The 16,709-nt window shown below is 37.5% G+C and overlaps 1 protein-coding gene across 9 annotated transcripts in view; it reads left to right on the forward strand.

Moving 5' to 3' along the window:
- The window catches only part of PPHLN1 (periphilin 1), a 167,428-nt gene that overhangs the window by 79,530 nt on the left and 71,189 nt on the right, over positions 1 to 16,709 (forward strand). For all 9 annotated transcript variants that reach the window (XM_066368983.1, XM_066368989.1, XM_066368986.1 and 6 more), the window contains one exon: positions 13,806 to 14,017. In XM_066368983.1, the coding sequence (XP_066225080.1) occupies positions 13,806 to 14,017 (212 nt within the window). The remainder of the gene's footprint in view (positions 1 to 13,805; positions 14,018 to 16,709) is intronic.

Raw genomic sequence — 16,709 nt, forward strand, 5'->3', positions numbered from 1 at the left:
AATTCCTAACATTTATCTTTGCCTTTCCATTGTGAAATATATCTGAGAGTTCCATTAATGTGAAGTTTTTTGTTAGCCTCTCTTTCTGTGGGATATCTTCATCCTTTTGGTCTCAGTCACTTTTGTCCTTTATATAAAAAAGTTTGTCTTCTCCAGTTTCCTCAGGATACATATCTAGGATCTCTTGAAGGGAAAATTATCAACATTCCCATTGTCAAATATTTTTTCTATAACTCTGTTTATGTTCCATTTGAATTTCATTGCTGTCATTTTCACTTTTGTGTTTCTTGGTTGCACTTTTGTCATCGTTTGACAATTCTTTTTTACTTACTCATTTTTATAAAATGTCACGTGGGTTTATCACGGGCAGAGAAGAAGGCAACAAAACTACATGTTTTGCTATCTATATGAACAGAATAACAGAAGCCTGGTGACTAATTGAAAAGACTTGGAAAGATGTGATGTAATTAGTCACCGATGATAATATATATTTGTTCACATTGTGATTTTTGGACTGAGCTAGCAGCCTTGTACCTGTTTACAATCTCATCAGCAAGGTATATAAATTCTGGTTGTTTCACATTGTTGTCAACACTTGGTATTTTCAGTGTTTTTATTAACTTAATGAATTAATATGTAAATAATTTTGTATGTTGGTAGACATTGTCCCTCTTAATTCTTTATTCCCATTTTACAGATGAGGAAAATGCACAGAGAAGTTAAGTAACTGTCCAACTCTCCTACAGTAAACAAATGATAAAGCCAGGACTTGATCCTGGTGATTTGTTATAGAATCTATGTGCTTAACTATTGTGGTATATAGAAAATGAAAGATTTAAAAGAAAGTAGAAAATACTTTACCTGGAAATGTAGTGTGTAATTTGAATGTTGATCAGAGATGAAGACATTTTAATACATGGTGATAGATGTGTTATAAAGAAGTATTTTAGCCTGACTGGTGGTAGTGCAGTGGATTGAGCATTGGCCTGGGATGCTGAGGGCCCTGGTTTGAAACCCCGAGGTCACTGGCTAGAGTAAGGGCTTCCCAGCTTGAGTGCAGGGTTGCTGGCTTGAGCCCAAAGGGTGCTGGCTTGAAACCCAAGGTCGCTATCTTGAAATCCAAGGTCGCTAGTTTGAAGCCAAGGTCGCTGGCTTCAGCAAGAGGTCACTGGCTTGGCTTGAGCCCCTTGGGTGAAGGCACATATGAGAAACAATCAGTGAACAACTAAAGTAAAGCAACTATGGGTTGATGCTTCTTGTTTCTCTCCTCCTCTTGTCTTTCTCCCTCTAAAAGTAAACAGATAAAATAAATTTAAAAAAAGAAACATTTTAGAATTGAGAAGTTGTTCCAAAAAACCTCTAGAATGTTTCTACGTTTTCTCAAACTGATAGGTTAAATTTATAAGAGCGTTGTGTGCACACTTACATGGCCATCTATGTATGCCAGGGTTTCTGAACTTTTGCACTTCTGGCACTTTGGGCTGCACAGTTCTTTATTGGGGGTGCTGTTCTTTGTATTGTAGGGTGTTTAGCAGCGTCCCTTACCTCTACCCACTAGATGCTAATTGTAACCCTCTTCATTGCACAAAGATGTCATGTCTTCAGACACTGATAGCCACATATCTCCCTGGGAGCAAAATCACTATTATACTGTTATTTGAGAATTAGTAATAAAGTAATGAGCCTCATTTAATGGAAGCCTTTTTTATTCTTGTATATATTTTGAATATTTTTCATATTCATAATTTGGACAAGTAGGTTTTTGTATCCAGAGTCTCAGAGTCACAGAACAGTAATAATGGCTGTATTAATCCACATGAGTACAGTTAAACATCACCAAGCTATTTTTACAGGTTGCTTTTTCTTTCTGAAGTGTGTAATACAGCTGTATAATTATTAGGGGAAATATTAGCCATCCAGATTTTTTACTGGGCTGGAAGGTTGGTGTTGGGGGAGGTAGTAGAGTGAGGGAAGGTGGCATTGAACAGTGGAAGATCAATTATCTTTTCAAAATCTAAAATAAAGAACTTGAAAGAACATTGATATACCAGGGAAAGTATTTTGTTATATAAGTTGTTCATAATATACTGCTCACAAAAATTAGGGGATATTTCAAAATGACTATGAAGCGATAAAATATCCCCTAATTTTTGTGAGCAGTGTAGATAAAGTGATTTATTTAATAATTGTGAAATGCACTTGAATAGTAACTGAAGGAAATGGAAAAAATAGCTTAAACATTATTATTATTATTATTATTATTATTATTATTATTAGTTTTAGTGAGAAGAGGGGAGGCAGAGAGACAGACTTCTACATGTGCCCGAACAGGATCCACCTGGCAAACCACCAGGGGGTGATACTCTGCCCATCTGAGGCGTTGCCCTGTTGCAACCAGAGCCATTCTAGCACCTGAAGTGGAGGCCATGGAGCCGTCCTCAGCACCCAGGCCAACTTTGCTCCAATGGAGCCTTGGCTGTAGGACAGGAAGAGAGAGAGAGGAAGGAGAGGAAGAAGGATAGAGAAGCAGATGGGTGCTTCTCCTGTGTGCCCTGGCCAAGAATTGAACCCGGGACTTCCAGATGTCAGACTAATGCTCTACCACTTAGCCAACTGGCCAGGGCCGGAGCCTTTTTTGTATGCACTTTAAACTTGGCTTGACACAGAATGGTTTCTTCATAGAGGCTTATAATTACTTAGTATTTATTTCCTTATATACTGTATATTTTTTGAGGGGTCTTTTTCTTCTGTCTCTTCCAAACATTCTGCTTTTTAATCAACCTGAATCTATCATAGTATGTATTACCCCAAACTGTCTTAAAATTAGGTAAAATATTAAAAACTTGAGAGTTTGTGTGTTTGAGGAAAAATTAAAAGTGAGATAATTGATGATGAAAAGAGAAACACTTAACATTGTGAAGTTGCTGTGTTCACAGAAATTAGGAAAATGAAACTCATGAGAGATTGAATATATTGATTAAGGTTGAAGGTCATATCGTATGCAAGCAGATGAACTCATTTTTGAACCTGTATTTGCCCGGAGGAAATGCTCTGACAAATGCTACTTTAAATAAATGTATTTAATTTTATTAAACTCAGTGTTTCCCAAAGTTATTTACCAACAAAACCCCAAAAGACTAACATTTTATGGATTAGCATTTTATGGAACATATATTGAAAAAGGCCTTTTCACATGATAAATATGTAAGTATTAAATTATCTATAAAAATACATTATAAATTAAGGTCTCTGATAGAAAAGAACGTATGAATCAGCCAAACATATTTCTGTCACTGTGCAATTAATTTGCTTTCCAAAATAAAATGAAACTTCTAAAGCACAAAAATCTTTTGAGATATTGGTAAAGGAGTTGGGTGAAAAGTAAAATCCCCATCCCTTTCTTTGTATTCTGTGAAAAATGTGAAGCTGTAGGTACCTCTTTGTTCTTTAATAAATGGTATTTGAAAACTTTCAGGAAGTACATCATTGTTTAGATCAGGGGTCAGCATACTACAATCTGTGGGCCGAATCTGACCAGCTGTCTGTTTTTGTAAAGAAAGTTTTATTGGAACTCAGCTACACACATTGGTTTACATATTGTCTCTGGCTGCAATTGTGCTCTAGTGGAGTGTTGAGGAATTGTGATGGAGAACATATAGCTCCCAAAGCCTAAAATATTCATTATTCCTTTGCAAGAAATATTTGTTGACGCTTAGTTTTGTGAATGGCCTTTTGACTACTTTTCACTTTATATGTGTTTCATCTGTGGAAATATCTCCGTAACTGAAGTTCTTGACATTGAATTATCCGCAGTTCATCCTCTGGAAAGCAAATTCCTTGCGAAGTCAAACTGGTCTTATTGTAGAGGTCTTATTATTGTGAGTAGGTATTAATTAATCTCTTACAAATAAGCAAAATTCCATAGCTAATTTCTTGCTGCAAAGCTTTTACTGATATGATGGAAATCATATTAGGGCATTGTTAAGAGAAATAGCTAACATCTGTTGAATGCTGTGTAGCAGGCTCTAAGTGCTTACATACCTATATATTACCTGATTTACTCTTTGTAACAAGCCTGTAAGGTATGTACTATTATTGTCTTCACTTTATAGATGAGGAAATTAGGACATGGAGAGATTAAGTAACGTGTTCAAGATCATAAACTCAATAGTTACTTTGGAAGGGTCTTCTAAAATGTAGGAGACTAGTTTACAGAGGGCTTTTTAACATGCCTTAAGTCCCTTTTCTTCCTTTACTAGGTGATGTTTCTGTTACGTTTTATACACAAGACTAGTATTACATTTGATATTTTGGTGCTTTATAATTCTCCAGTAAGGCCCTTTGATTCATCATTATGCCCTTCCCACCAACATGTGCCTTCACAGAGCAGGTAGTGTGATCATTGTAAATATAAGTCGTTTCTTCACCACCTTTTTCTTTGTTGGGTTCTATCCCTTTTGTCACATCTCTTCATATAATATTTCAGAGCAGCCCTCCTTGACCATTATCTAAAATAACCTCCCTCACATCTACCTTTACTGTGCTTGTCAGTTCAAAATATTTTATTTTATATGCTTTCTTCCCTATGAGAATATAAGCTTCATAAGGACAAAGACTGATCTTTTCAGTATCAAAAAGAATGTATAAATTTTCTGCCATTCGTGCATCTGGAACCTAACTTCCAGTGATGGAATCACTTCCTTCCCAACCTACCTGCCTCCTAACTTGTTGATTCTTGAGATGAATTCTTGGTATACTTGTACCTTATTACCTTTCTCAAGCCACTCTTCTAGTGTCATCTTTGAACTTTCCCATTTATACCACCCTGTCCTCCTCCTTGTACGCTGATAAATTTCTGGGATTCTATTCCTTCTTCCTTGATGATTATAATTTCTGACTCATAGCATTCCCCTTAACCCCTCTCTATCCTGACTTGATGATACTTTTAACACTAGGTCAGTCTTGTGTTTTTCATCTTTTATCTTTAGCTATCCACAGGCTTGGTCTCTTTTATGAGCTCTGAGTTGCTGCTTTTGACTTAGAAATATGGTATTATATACTATATTTCCCCATGTATAAGATGCTCCCATGTATGAGACACACCTTATTTGGGGGCCCAAAATTTGAAAAAAAAGATTTTTATAAAGTTATTGAACTGAAGTTTTATTCATCATAAAATTCATACAACTTCTCATCACTGTCAAAACTCCCATCCATTAGCTTGTCGTCATATGTGTCTCATGATGAATCACTGTCTTTATAAATATATTGCCTCGTCCTCAGTTCCATCTATGGCATTTGAAATGCTACATTTCTTAAATGACTTGACAATGATCTCAATCTTGATATTATCTCAGGGTCTTTTCACCCAGGTACAAATTTTTCCTATGTTTGGTTTCTTCATCCTTCCTGCTGGTGTCAAATTGTCTCTGAAGACTTCATTCATTTGTCTCTGATGGCAGCTTTGAAGGGTTTGTTAATGATACCAAGTGGTTGGAGCTGGAATGTCAAGCCTCCAAGTATGACAGCAAGTTTTGTTTTTTGCTCTGCAGCAATCTTCTTTGTGTTTTTTGTTATGAGTGCCCTGCACTGATCAAGCACCAATAGGGCAGGTTTGTGTAAGAGTCCACCGGTTTTCTTCAGACTTTCTCAAACCAGATCTTCACTATCCTGATCCATCCAATTCTTGTCATGAACATGGACAATCACTCCTTGAAGAATGTCTTCCTTTGGGATTGTTTTGCGTTTAAAAATCAGCATAGAAGGCAGCTTGGTTCCGTCAGCACAACAAGCTAGAACAACTGTATAATGGCTCTTTTCATGTCCACCTGTTTTCAATTAGTTTTCACCCCCTTCTTATCAACAGTTCTGTTACTTGGGACATGAAATTGAAGGGGGACTTCATCCATATTTGCAATCTGCCCCAACTCAAACTAATGTGTCTTCTGACATTGAATGACAAACTGATTAAATTCAAGGACCTGCTCATAGCTTTCAGGCATCTTTTGGGCAAGTCTGGTGCATGTACACATGCTTAGTCCATTCCGTTTCATGATCCTGAGGCACCAGTTGTGTCCTCTTTTGAAATCAGTAACTTCTTTTTCATCAGCAATTTTTACCTCATGCTGAACCATCTTTGTGGACACAGGAATTTCAGTTGCCCTTTGCTCTTCAATCCCTATCTGCAATTCCCTCTCTAAATTAGGCCGTTTTTCTGACTTGCCTCTCATGGCCTTCTTCTGCCGTGGCGTTTTCAGTAGGATTTCTTCTTCCCGTAGCCAGTCTCAGATTGATTTCTCAGTTGGAGGAGGACCAAACTTACGTTCAACAGCATGATTTCCATTCACTTTTGCAAACTGGATCACTTTTAACTTGAATTCAACACTGTATGAAAATCTTTTCTGAACCATTTCTGGGCAGAATGTGGCAAAACGTAACCTACTGTAATGCACTGGTAACGTGCAAAACAATGAGTACAAAGACAACAGGCATGGAAAAGCGGGAAATGCAAGTAAAAAAACCTACGACCACTGTATAAGATGAACCCAGTTATAGACTCCAAATTTTTCAAAAAAGGGTCCATCTTATATGTGGGGGAAATACAGTACTTTATACAGTTTTTTACATGCTACTATGGTTCTCTAATTCAGAGAATCTTATCAAAGTTTTGTGTGCATCAGAATCACCTGGATGGCCTTGAATCCTGGGTCTCACCCTCAGAGATTCTGATTCAATAGATGTGATTTGATGCCCCTTAATTTGCATGTCTGTCACCTTCCCAGGTAATGCTGATGCAGCCTGGGGACCTGCATTTTGAGGACTACTGCTCTAATAAATACTTTCCCTCAAAAGATAAATATCAAAACTTTCCACTCTGCTTCAAGCTTCTTTCATTCTTTCTTTATTACTTTCTGTTGATGACTTCTAGAATTACTTTACTGAGAAAAAACTTTCTGAGATTTCTTGTATTTTCTCCTATGGAAATAAGAATTTTCTGTCCTTTGCATTTTCTCATCTTTCTTTCAATGTCATTCTCTACTACTTAGTTCCTTTGTCTTTTTTTCTCCTGTTGATTTTTGGCTACTTACCAGTTTACATTTTTGTGTCTTTGATTATCAGTTTCTACTATGGGAAATTATCCTGTTCCCTCAGTTTTCAATTGTGATCAAATAAGCCCTCTCTTTCAAAGTATTGTCCCAGTTCTCTCTCTTTTTCCCTCTGTTAAATTTTATTGACAGAAAAGTAATGGCTTAAGTAAAATTATCTTAATTTCTTATTCTTTGCTTTGGTTTCCAAAGCTTCACCAAGCAGCCCACTCACTGGTCATGTGACTCCTAGGTCTTAAACACAGAGATCTCTTGGAGCCTCTCCAATACTTGATATTCCTTTTCCCTTTTAATAATTTTTCCCTTTGCTCTTTTAGTCTCTGCTTTAAAATTATTTTTTCACTATCTGACTATTCTTGTCTTGTAGTAACCTTTATCCCCTTTCTGCTTTTTCTTGAAGCTGATAATGCTTTTTCCACCATCTAAATTTGTGCTATCCAAAATGGCAACCATTAGCTGAATGTACCTGTTCAGCACTTGAAATATGAACAGCATACTGAGATATTCAGTAAGTATAAGATTCACACTGGGTTTTCAAGATTTAAGGTGAAAAAGAGAACATAAAATATCTCGCCAAAATTTTTAAAACTGATTTACATGTTGATAATATTTTGACTATAGTGGGTTAAGTAAAAATTACTAAAACTAATTTCACCTTTTTTTTTTCACTTTTCAAATGTAATGAGTACATTTTCACTTTTAAAATATAATTAGTACATTTGTGACTCAAAACAATGTTGGTTGAAATTTCATCAAAAACCTCCAGGTTAGTTTTCTATCTAATAGACCAGTGGTCCCCAACCCCCGGGCTGTGGACCAGTACCGGTCTGTGGGCCATGTGGTACCAGTCCGCAGAGAAAGAATAAATAACTTACATTATTTCCGTTTTATTTACATTTAAGACTGAACGATGTTTTATTTTTAAAAAATGACCAGATTCCCTCTGTTACATCTGTCTAAGACTCACTCCTGACGCTTATATTGGTCATGTGATACGTTTCCGCTAAAATTAAACCCATAAATTAGCAAATGAGTGAAAAACAACATTCCATCGAAAGTTATTTTGCGAAGTGGAAAAGGACCAGTGAGGAGACAGAAGAAGAACCTATGACCTCGAAAAAGAAGGCTTCATTTAACAGACAATACCAGGAGTCCTACTTGAAGTATGGATTTATCGCAACTGGTGATTCTCATGCACCAAGGCCGCTCTGCATAATATGTGGCAACCGGCTAAGTAATGAGGCAACAAAGCCTTCAAAACTGCTTCGCCACTTGGAGACCAAGCACCCTACTTTAAAAGACAAGCCTTCTGAGTATTTTGAAAGAAAAGAGCATGAACAAGAAGGACAGAAACAATTACTGGTGGCCTCTACATCAGTAAATGCGAGTGTACTGAGAGCATCATACTTAGTGGCTAATCGTATTGCTAAGGCTAAGAAGCCATTCACCATTGGTGAAGAATTGATCCTTCCAGCCGCTAAAGACATTTGTTGTGAACTTCTAGGAGAGGCTGCAGTTAAAAAGATAGTACAGATGCCTCTTTCGGCTACCACCATCACACGGTGCATTGAGGAAATAGCAGAGGACTTTGAATCACAATTGTTGGAAAGGATTAATAAATCACCATGGTACGCTCTCCAGGTTGACGAATCTACAGATATTGAAGCAAGGCAATGCTACTTGTTTACGTGCGTTATCTTTATCAAGAGGATGTGCATGAGGATATGTTATGTGCACTATCATTGCCAAACAAAACCATAGCTGCAGAACTATTTAAATCGCTGGATGACTATATATCAGGAAAACTGAAATGGTCTTTTTGTGTCGGCATATGCACAGATGGAGCTGCTGCCATGACCGGAAGGATGTATGGTTTAACTACTCAAATTTAGGAGGTTGCACCTGAATGCGAGTCTACACATTGTGTCATTCACAGGGAAATGCTGGCTAGCTGAAATATACCACCAGAACTTAACAGCGTATTGAATGATGTCATTAAAGTTATTAACCACATCTAAGCACACGCCCTTCACTCACGCCTGTTCTAGCAGCTTTGTGAGGAAATGAACGCGGAGCACAGAGACCTTCTCTTATACACAGAAATAAGATGGTTATCCCGAGGGAGGTCCCTGACCAGAGTGTTTGAATTACGAGAGCCGCTGCAGAGATGTCTCTCAGAAAAAAAGTCACCGCTAACAGCACATTTCAGTGACGAGGAATGGCTTGCAAAACTCGCTTACTTGTGCGACATATTTAACCTCCTCAATGAACTCAATTGGTCACTTCAGGGGAAAATGACAACTGTCTTCAAGTTGGCAGATAAAGTAGCTGCATTTAAAGCCAAACTGGATTTGTGGGGACGACGCGTGAACAGGAGTATATTTGACATATTTCAAACATTCGCGGGAATTTTGGAAGAGACTGAGCCCAAGCCTTCATTGTCCCAGCTGGTGCACGATCACCTGTATTTGCTTTTAAAAGAGTTTGAATGCTACTTCCCAACTACAAAAGACCCATGAATTGCCAAGGAATGGATCTGAGATCCATTTGTCAACAAACCAGGTGAATCCAGTGTGTCTATGCAAGAAGGGGATCAACTACTGGAGATCGCAAATGACGGCGGCCTTAAAAAAATATGTTCGAGACTACAACTCTGCCGGTATTCTGGATTAAAGTCATGGCAGAATACCCCGAGATCGCCACAAAAGCACTAAAAACCCTGTTGCCATTTCCAACATTCTATTTGTGTGAAGCGGGATTTTCTGCAGTGACAGCAACCAAAACAAAATTACGGAATAGACAGGACATAAGCAACACACTTCGGGTGTCACTGTCTCCCATTACCCCTAGATGGGGACCGTCTCCTCTCGTTGCAGAGAAACAAGCTCAGGGCTCCCACTGATTTAGTGTTATGGTTGTTGAGAGATAGGCTACTATCTCTCATTCTATATAAACATTATAATAAATAACCCTTAACTTACAATATTCATAACAATGGTGAGTTGTATTTTTCATGCACTTTATATTTGTTTTTGTGTTGTATCTTATTTTTAAGGCATGTTTAAATGTTACCATAGCGACTGGAATGTGTTTGGAGGCAGAGAGGATGTTACTCATGTTATGTTGTTGGTGCGATGTTAAGAGGACGCTTCTAATAAAGTTGCATACGAGTACACAGCGGATTCACATTTATTTTTATTGTCATAGGTTCATGATTGGTAGTGAGCCTGAACCTATCATATTACATGTTGATGTCAGACATGAAACGTTGTCAGAATAACAAATTTAAATACAGCCTGAATAATGAGGACATGCTCGTTCCTCCTTTAACTTAGCCCGATAAGTATCGTAAATTCGACAATTATATTTAAAAATACCACAGTTTTTACGCCAGTCGCATAATTTTATTTTGTGCATTTATCCGTCCCACCCTAAAGGCCGGTCCGTGAAAATATTTTCTGACATTAAACTGGTCTGCGGCCCAAAAAAGGTTGGAGACCGCTGTAATAGACATTTCTCTTCTGAATGACACTACTAGCCCTCTGGAACATTTACACTCCATTCCGTCAATTGATACCAAGCTTCCTCAGAGTCAGGGTAATTCTTCATAGTTCTCTTCATATATTGGGATATAGGTATAGATATAAAAAAAATTTATATACATACACATGAATAAATAATGGCTAATATTAGTACTTTATCAAATAGGACACTTACTGTAGATTATACCAATTGTGATGTTTTTAATGTCATGGGAAGGAAGAGAGGTTGATGTGAAGGGGAAGAGAGACATTACTCTGCTGTGAGATATTAAAATCTGACATATACTTTCTGCAACTATGTGTCCAGCCACCTGGGCTACTCTCTTGGTACTGAATTGTTCGTTCTGTTGTGATTTTACCGCCATCTGGTGTCAGGATTAAGAAACTAGTTCAGCATTTCTTTTTTTTCCTTTTCACCCAGAGAAAGTAGGCAGGCAGTCTTTCTTCTCAATATGGCTCTGCTCTTCTCCATCCCCAAAATAAGTTAACAGTAAGAGCTCATTGAATTTAGTGTGCAAAACCTTTATCCTCCTTGGAGCATACTTCCCTGATAACTTACCAGTGTCTTTCATGTTTCTGTGACCATCTTTCATTTTAGACAGCCCATTTCTCCCTCAGTGTGGTAGTTTTCTAACCTTAAATTCTAGGTCCTTTACTCTTTTTATCCTTTCTTTTAATTTATAGTTAGGGCTTTAAGTACTGCCTATTTACAGACAAATTTATTGTTACAACAACAACAAAAATCTCTTCTGATCTTGGCATCAGTATCTCCAGTTACCTACCAAGATGTAACATTAGCATTTCAAAATTAAAAAAAATAAAATGTTCAAGTCTAAATTATGGATGTTGCCACTCCATCCTTCTCAAAATTTTGTTTCCTCACTTACATAATCCATTACAACAGAATTCTGGGAATCAATTTGATATTTCCTGTCACACTTACTAAGCATTTACCATGTGACATTGAATCTACCAAGGCATGTTCTTGTGCATGTTAAATTTGTGACCCCATTTTTGCGGCTATTGTATCTAAGCTCTCATTTTCTCTTGCCAGGACTGAGTAGGTTATCTCTTAGTCTCCCTGCATGTACTCTGGATTGCATTCACTTGCTTTGTGGTGTTTTGTTTTGTTTGCTTTTAAATATCAGCCTTACCAATGAACCTGAGAGACCTTTAGTAAGAGAGACTGAATACATTAGGTTCACTATTGGGTCCCTAGCACTTGGTACCGTTCCTACAACCTCTGTAATACCTATATAGCCACTCTGGCTCTTAGTGATATTGCTGTGACTCCTTTAGTTTTAGTGATTAAACTTGACTATATTAGAATTTCTTTAATGCTTTATTTTTGTGTTAATATTTTAAGTTCATTAATCATAAATGAATTTTATCTGTTTCTTGCCTTTGCCCGGAGAAACTTAAGTGTGTCTGTAAAGGCAATATATTTTGGATACTAATCAGCTAATAACAACAACCTACTTCATATTGGGAACTGCCAGTCAGTATGCTGAAAGTATTTTTGAGCATTTGAAATTTCATGCAATTCCTTTGTCTACTAGCATTCTTCTGTCTGAAATTTAAAATTCTTTATTTTTAATATGGTGGTACATTGGCTAACTCTTCAGTTAAAACCTGTCTGACTTCAAGTGTTCTTTTTTTTTTTTTTTTTTGACAGAGAGAGAGGGACAGATAGGGACAGACAGACAGGAAGGGAGAGAGATGAAAAGCATCAATTCTTTGTTGCGGCGCCTTAGTTGTTCATTGATTGCTTTCTCACATGTGCCCTGACGGGGAGGGGGAGCTATAGAAGACCGAGTGACCCCTTGCTTAAGCCAGCAACTTTGGCCTCAAGCTGGTGAGCCTTGGTTAAACCAGAGGAACCTGCGTTCAAGCTGGTGATCTTGGGGTTTGGGACCAGGGTCTTCCACGTCCTAGTCCAACCCTCTATCCACTGTGCCACCACCTGGTCAGGCCTGATACCAAGTGTTCTTTAAAATAGAAGCTTGAGTCTTTTTTTTTTTTCTTTTTTCTTTTTTTTTTTTTTTACAGAGACAGGGATAGATAGGGACAGACCGACAGGAATGGAGAGAGATGAGAAGCATCAATTATTAGTTTTTTGTTGCGACACCTTAGTTGTTCATTGATCGCTTTCTCATATGTGACTTGACCTGAGGCTACAAGCAGACCTTGCTCTAGCCAGAGACTTTGGGTCCAAGCTGGTGAGCTTTGCTCAAACCAGATGAGCCCATGCTCAAGCTGGCGACCTCGGGGTCTGGAACCTGAGTCCTCCGCGTCCCAGTCCAACACTCTATCCACTGCGCCACTACCTGGTCAGGTATAAGCTCGTCTTGATAGTTTCATTTAATGATTTTGATTTGCTTTGTTTTAAGATAGTTTTACTTTAGAAAGTTTTACTACTTGGGCTTACTTTCTGCTTTGAATTAATGATTTTGCTTAATTAATAAATTTAATTTGTAAAAATAAAAATTATTTATAAGATTAGTTTTTAGAGATGGGTAACAGTTTGTATACCGAGGATATAAATTCATAAAGGGTTTCTCAGCCTTGGCATTATTAACATTTTGAATCAGTTTATTGTTGTGTGTATGGGAGCTGTCCTAGCCTATGTAGGGTTTTAGCAATATCCCTGCCCTCTCTACCCACCAGTGGTGACAACAAAAATATCTTTAGGTGTAGCCAAATTGTTATGTAGGGGGCAAAATCGCAGCATCTGAAAATCAGTATATACTGTATCTAAAAGGGGATACTAGGCCATGAAATACCTCACGTAGGGAGTCCTTGGAATTCTCTAGGTGTCTTTGGAAGTGTAACAGCTATGTGGTATATGGTTAATGGCAAAAAGAAATAGAGACTAAATGACTGTTTTTCACATTTTCAAGTTTCTTTGCTTGTTCCGAATAAAGTAACATTTGTACTTAACCACTTGTTTCTATTCATAACTGATAAATGATGCATTCTAAAACATATTTCACTGATTAAGTTTCATTTTGTGGGCTGACTTCAGAGGTTAGGTGATGGTAGAAAAGGGAACCAAGATTACAACTTAAAGAATAGCTTATAAGCAGAGCTTTTGCCATTTGTGTTGGTGTACATAGAGTACAGGATATATTTAACTTCTTTTCTTTTCTTTTCAAAGGGACATGAGAGATGGCTTTAGAAGAAAATATTTCTACCCTTCCCATTATGCAAGAGACCGGTCTCCTCATAAAAGAGAAACTCCTTTTTTCAGAGACTCACCAATAGGCAGAAAGGATTCTCCACACAGCAGATCTGGCTCCAGTGTCAGTAGTAGAAGCTACTCTCCAGAAAGAAGCAAAACTTACTCTTTCCATCAGTCTCAACATCGAAGTATGTATTTTAAAGACATTTTCTTTTTCTTTTACAACCTCCACTGATGAGAATGTATGAGTCAGGTGTTGTAAGAGATACATTAAAAATCTTTTTTTCTTTTCAAAAATGTCACACTTCTAGAAAAGTTGAAAGAATAGTATAATGAACACCACATACACACACACACACTCTCTCTCTCTCTCTCTCTATTTGAACCATTTCCAGTGGCAGTCCACATGATGTTTCACTTCTAATTCTTCAGCAGTGAAGAGGTGTGTTTATAAGCATGTTGGAAAGTCACACACACTTGTATTTTCTGCTCATTCCTGTGGTGGTCCAACCTCTTTAATCATTGTCACTAGGTAATATCTCTGTATATCAGATAATTTATTTTTCATGAAAAATATCAGAGGTTTTCCCTAAATATAAGGTGTAGTCTTATAGAATTTAGAATTAAACCTACCTTCAGTTTATTCTTTTGCAACCTTCACTTTTTTTTCTCCTAACTTTGGAGTGCCTGGGCAACCAACGCATTTTGTGCAGTCATGTCATCCTTACTGAGTTGCTCAGTGTGTGTTGGAATAAATAAATTAAATCTTCTGTTTTCCCTCTAGATTCTACTACCTGTAGTTGACCTCATTCACAAAAATTTTCTTTATGCTTTCTATATCCAAGGCACTTTGTTAGATAGAAAAATGTCCCTGTAGCCAAGAAACTAGAATATGTGTATGTATTTTCCCCTCAACTAATAACATCTCTATTATTTGTAAATATAGCATATGTAAAATATAACTTTAGTATATGTGCTGACGAAGTGAGCACTGTAAAATATAACTTTGATACAGGAATCGATATGTCATAAATGAGTTAACACGACATGGGCAGGTCAAGGTAAGAGATTCATTCTGGGTATGGAAGAACATGTCACGGGAAACTGCATTTAGGCTTATCTTTCATTTCAGAAATCATTTTTTTTTTTTTAATTTAGTGAGAGGTGGGGAGGCAGAGACAGACGTTCGTATCTGCCCCAACTGGGGTCTATTTGACAAGCCCCCTACCTGGTGATGCTCTGCCAGTTGATACTCTGCCTGTCAGGGGCCGATGCTCTGTTGCTCGGCAACTGAGCTATTTTAGCGTCTGAGGTGAGGCCACAGAGCTCTCCTCAGTGCCCAGGGCCAACTTGCTTGAATCATTTGAGTGATGGCTGTGGGGGACAGGAAGAGAGAGAGAGAATAAAGAGGGAGAGAGAAGAGGGAGGGGAGGGGTGGAGAAGCAGATGGTTGCTTCTCCTGTGTGCCCTGACTGGGATTCAAACCCAGGACTTCCACATGCTGGGCTGATGCTCTACCACTGAGCCTACCGGCCAGGGCGAAGAAGTATATTCTGTGTAGAAGTTACAGAAATCAGAAAAGTCTAAGATATTTTTCTTCCTTGTTGACTTTTTTTCTATTAACTTTTTTTTTAATAATAAGATTTTTAGTTTGTCTTTGCTTCCTGCATGTTAAGAGTGTTGGTAGATCACTTCAGATTATTAGAATGTCTCCATTATAGATTTTGCTGAATTCCTTTATTTAAGAAATGTATTAATTGTCTACTATTTTCAGAGCTAGGTAGAGTAGAGCTTCCAAAAAATTTTTTTTAGTACATGTGTATGAATAATTATTCTCTTGTATATGCCTGATTGCTTAAAATGTTTTCAGAATAGTTTCAGGTAACTGAAAGTTTTAGTCTGGAGTTCAGTGTTAATAGTTTGGTATTTCCTTCCTCTCTCCCACTCCCCCTTTCTCCTCCTCTAAGAACAAACTTAAGACAAACTACCTCTTAAGTTCTAATGCCTACTCACATACAAAGACAAAAATATCCAAAATCAGCCAGAAACCTTCTAGAAATATATATATGCTTTTGGATGTGTATGACCTAAATCCAGATCTATTAATAATTTAGTTAAGAGGAGGCAAGTATCTATGGAAACTGATTATGAAGACTTTTAAACAAAACATGAGTAAAATGGAGGCTTGAAATTCTTATTTGACAGCTTATAGTAGAGTTATTAAGTTATTTAAGATAGTTACTGGTGAATTAGCCCTATTTTTTTTTTAATTTTGCCTCTAAAACAAATTTCTAGGGAGGAATTTTCTATCTGTTTTTGGCCAGGTATGTTAGTTGCTAGAACTCTAAAATCTTGAGATGAAATGTGGATGAGCCAAAATGGTACTCTTTTCATAGGGTCTCCCACATACTGTTCCTGTCTTGTGAGAGCTAATGCCTTCAGTATCTGGAGTGATGAAAGGATAACAGAAAGATAGGAGACTAAGATATCGTATAAGTTGAATGAAATAGAACATATGACTTTGTTAATACGTTTAGGTTTATTTTCTTAAGTCATTTAGCTTTGAAAGTAAGCTTTTTGTATTTTTTTTCCATCTTACTGGATTTATTGGGGTGACACTGGTTAATAAAATTATACAAGTTGAAAGTAAACTTCTTCAATCAAGAAAAAATTTGTTCGTCTGACCAGGCGGTGGCACAGTGGATAGAGCATCAGACTGGGATGCACAGGGCCCAAGCTTGAAACCCCAAGGTCGCCAGCTTGAGCGCAGGGTTGCTGGCTTGAGTGTGGGATCATAGATATGACCCTAAGGTTGCTGGTTTGAAGTCCAAAGGTTGCTGGCTTGAGCAATGGGTCACTGGCTCAGCTGTAGCCCCCTGG

Source organism: Saccopteryx leptura, chromosome 2, assembly GCF_036850995.1.
Source record: "Saccopteryx leptura isolate mSacLep1 chromosome 2, mSacLep1_pri_phased_curated, whole genome shotgun sequence".
Lineage (NCBI taxonomy): Eukaryota > Metazoa > Chordata > Mammalia > Chiroptera > Emballonuridae > Saccopteryx > Saccopteryx leptura.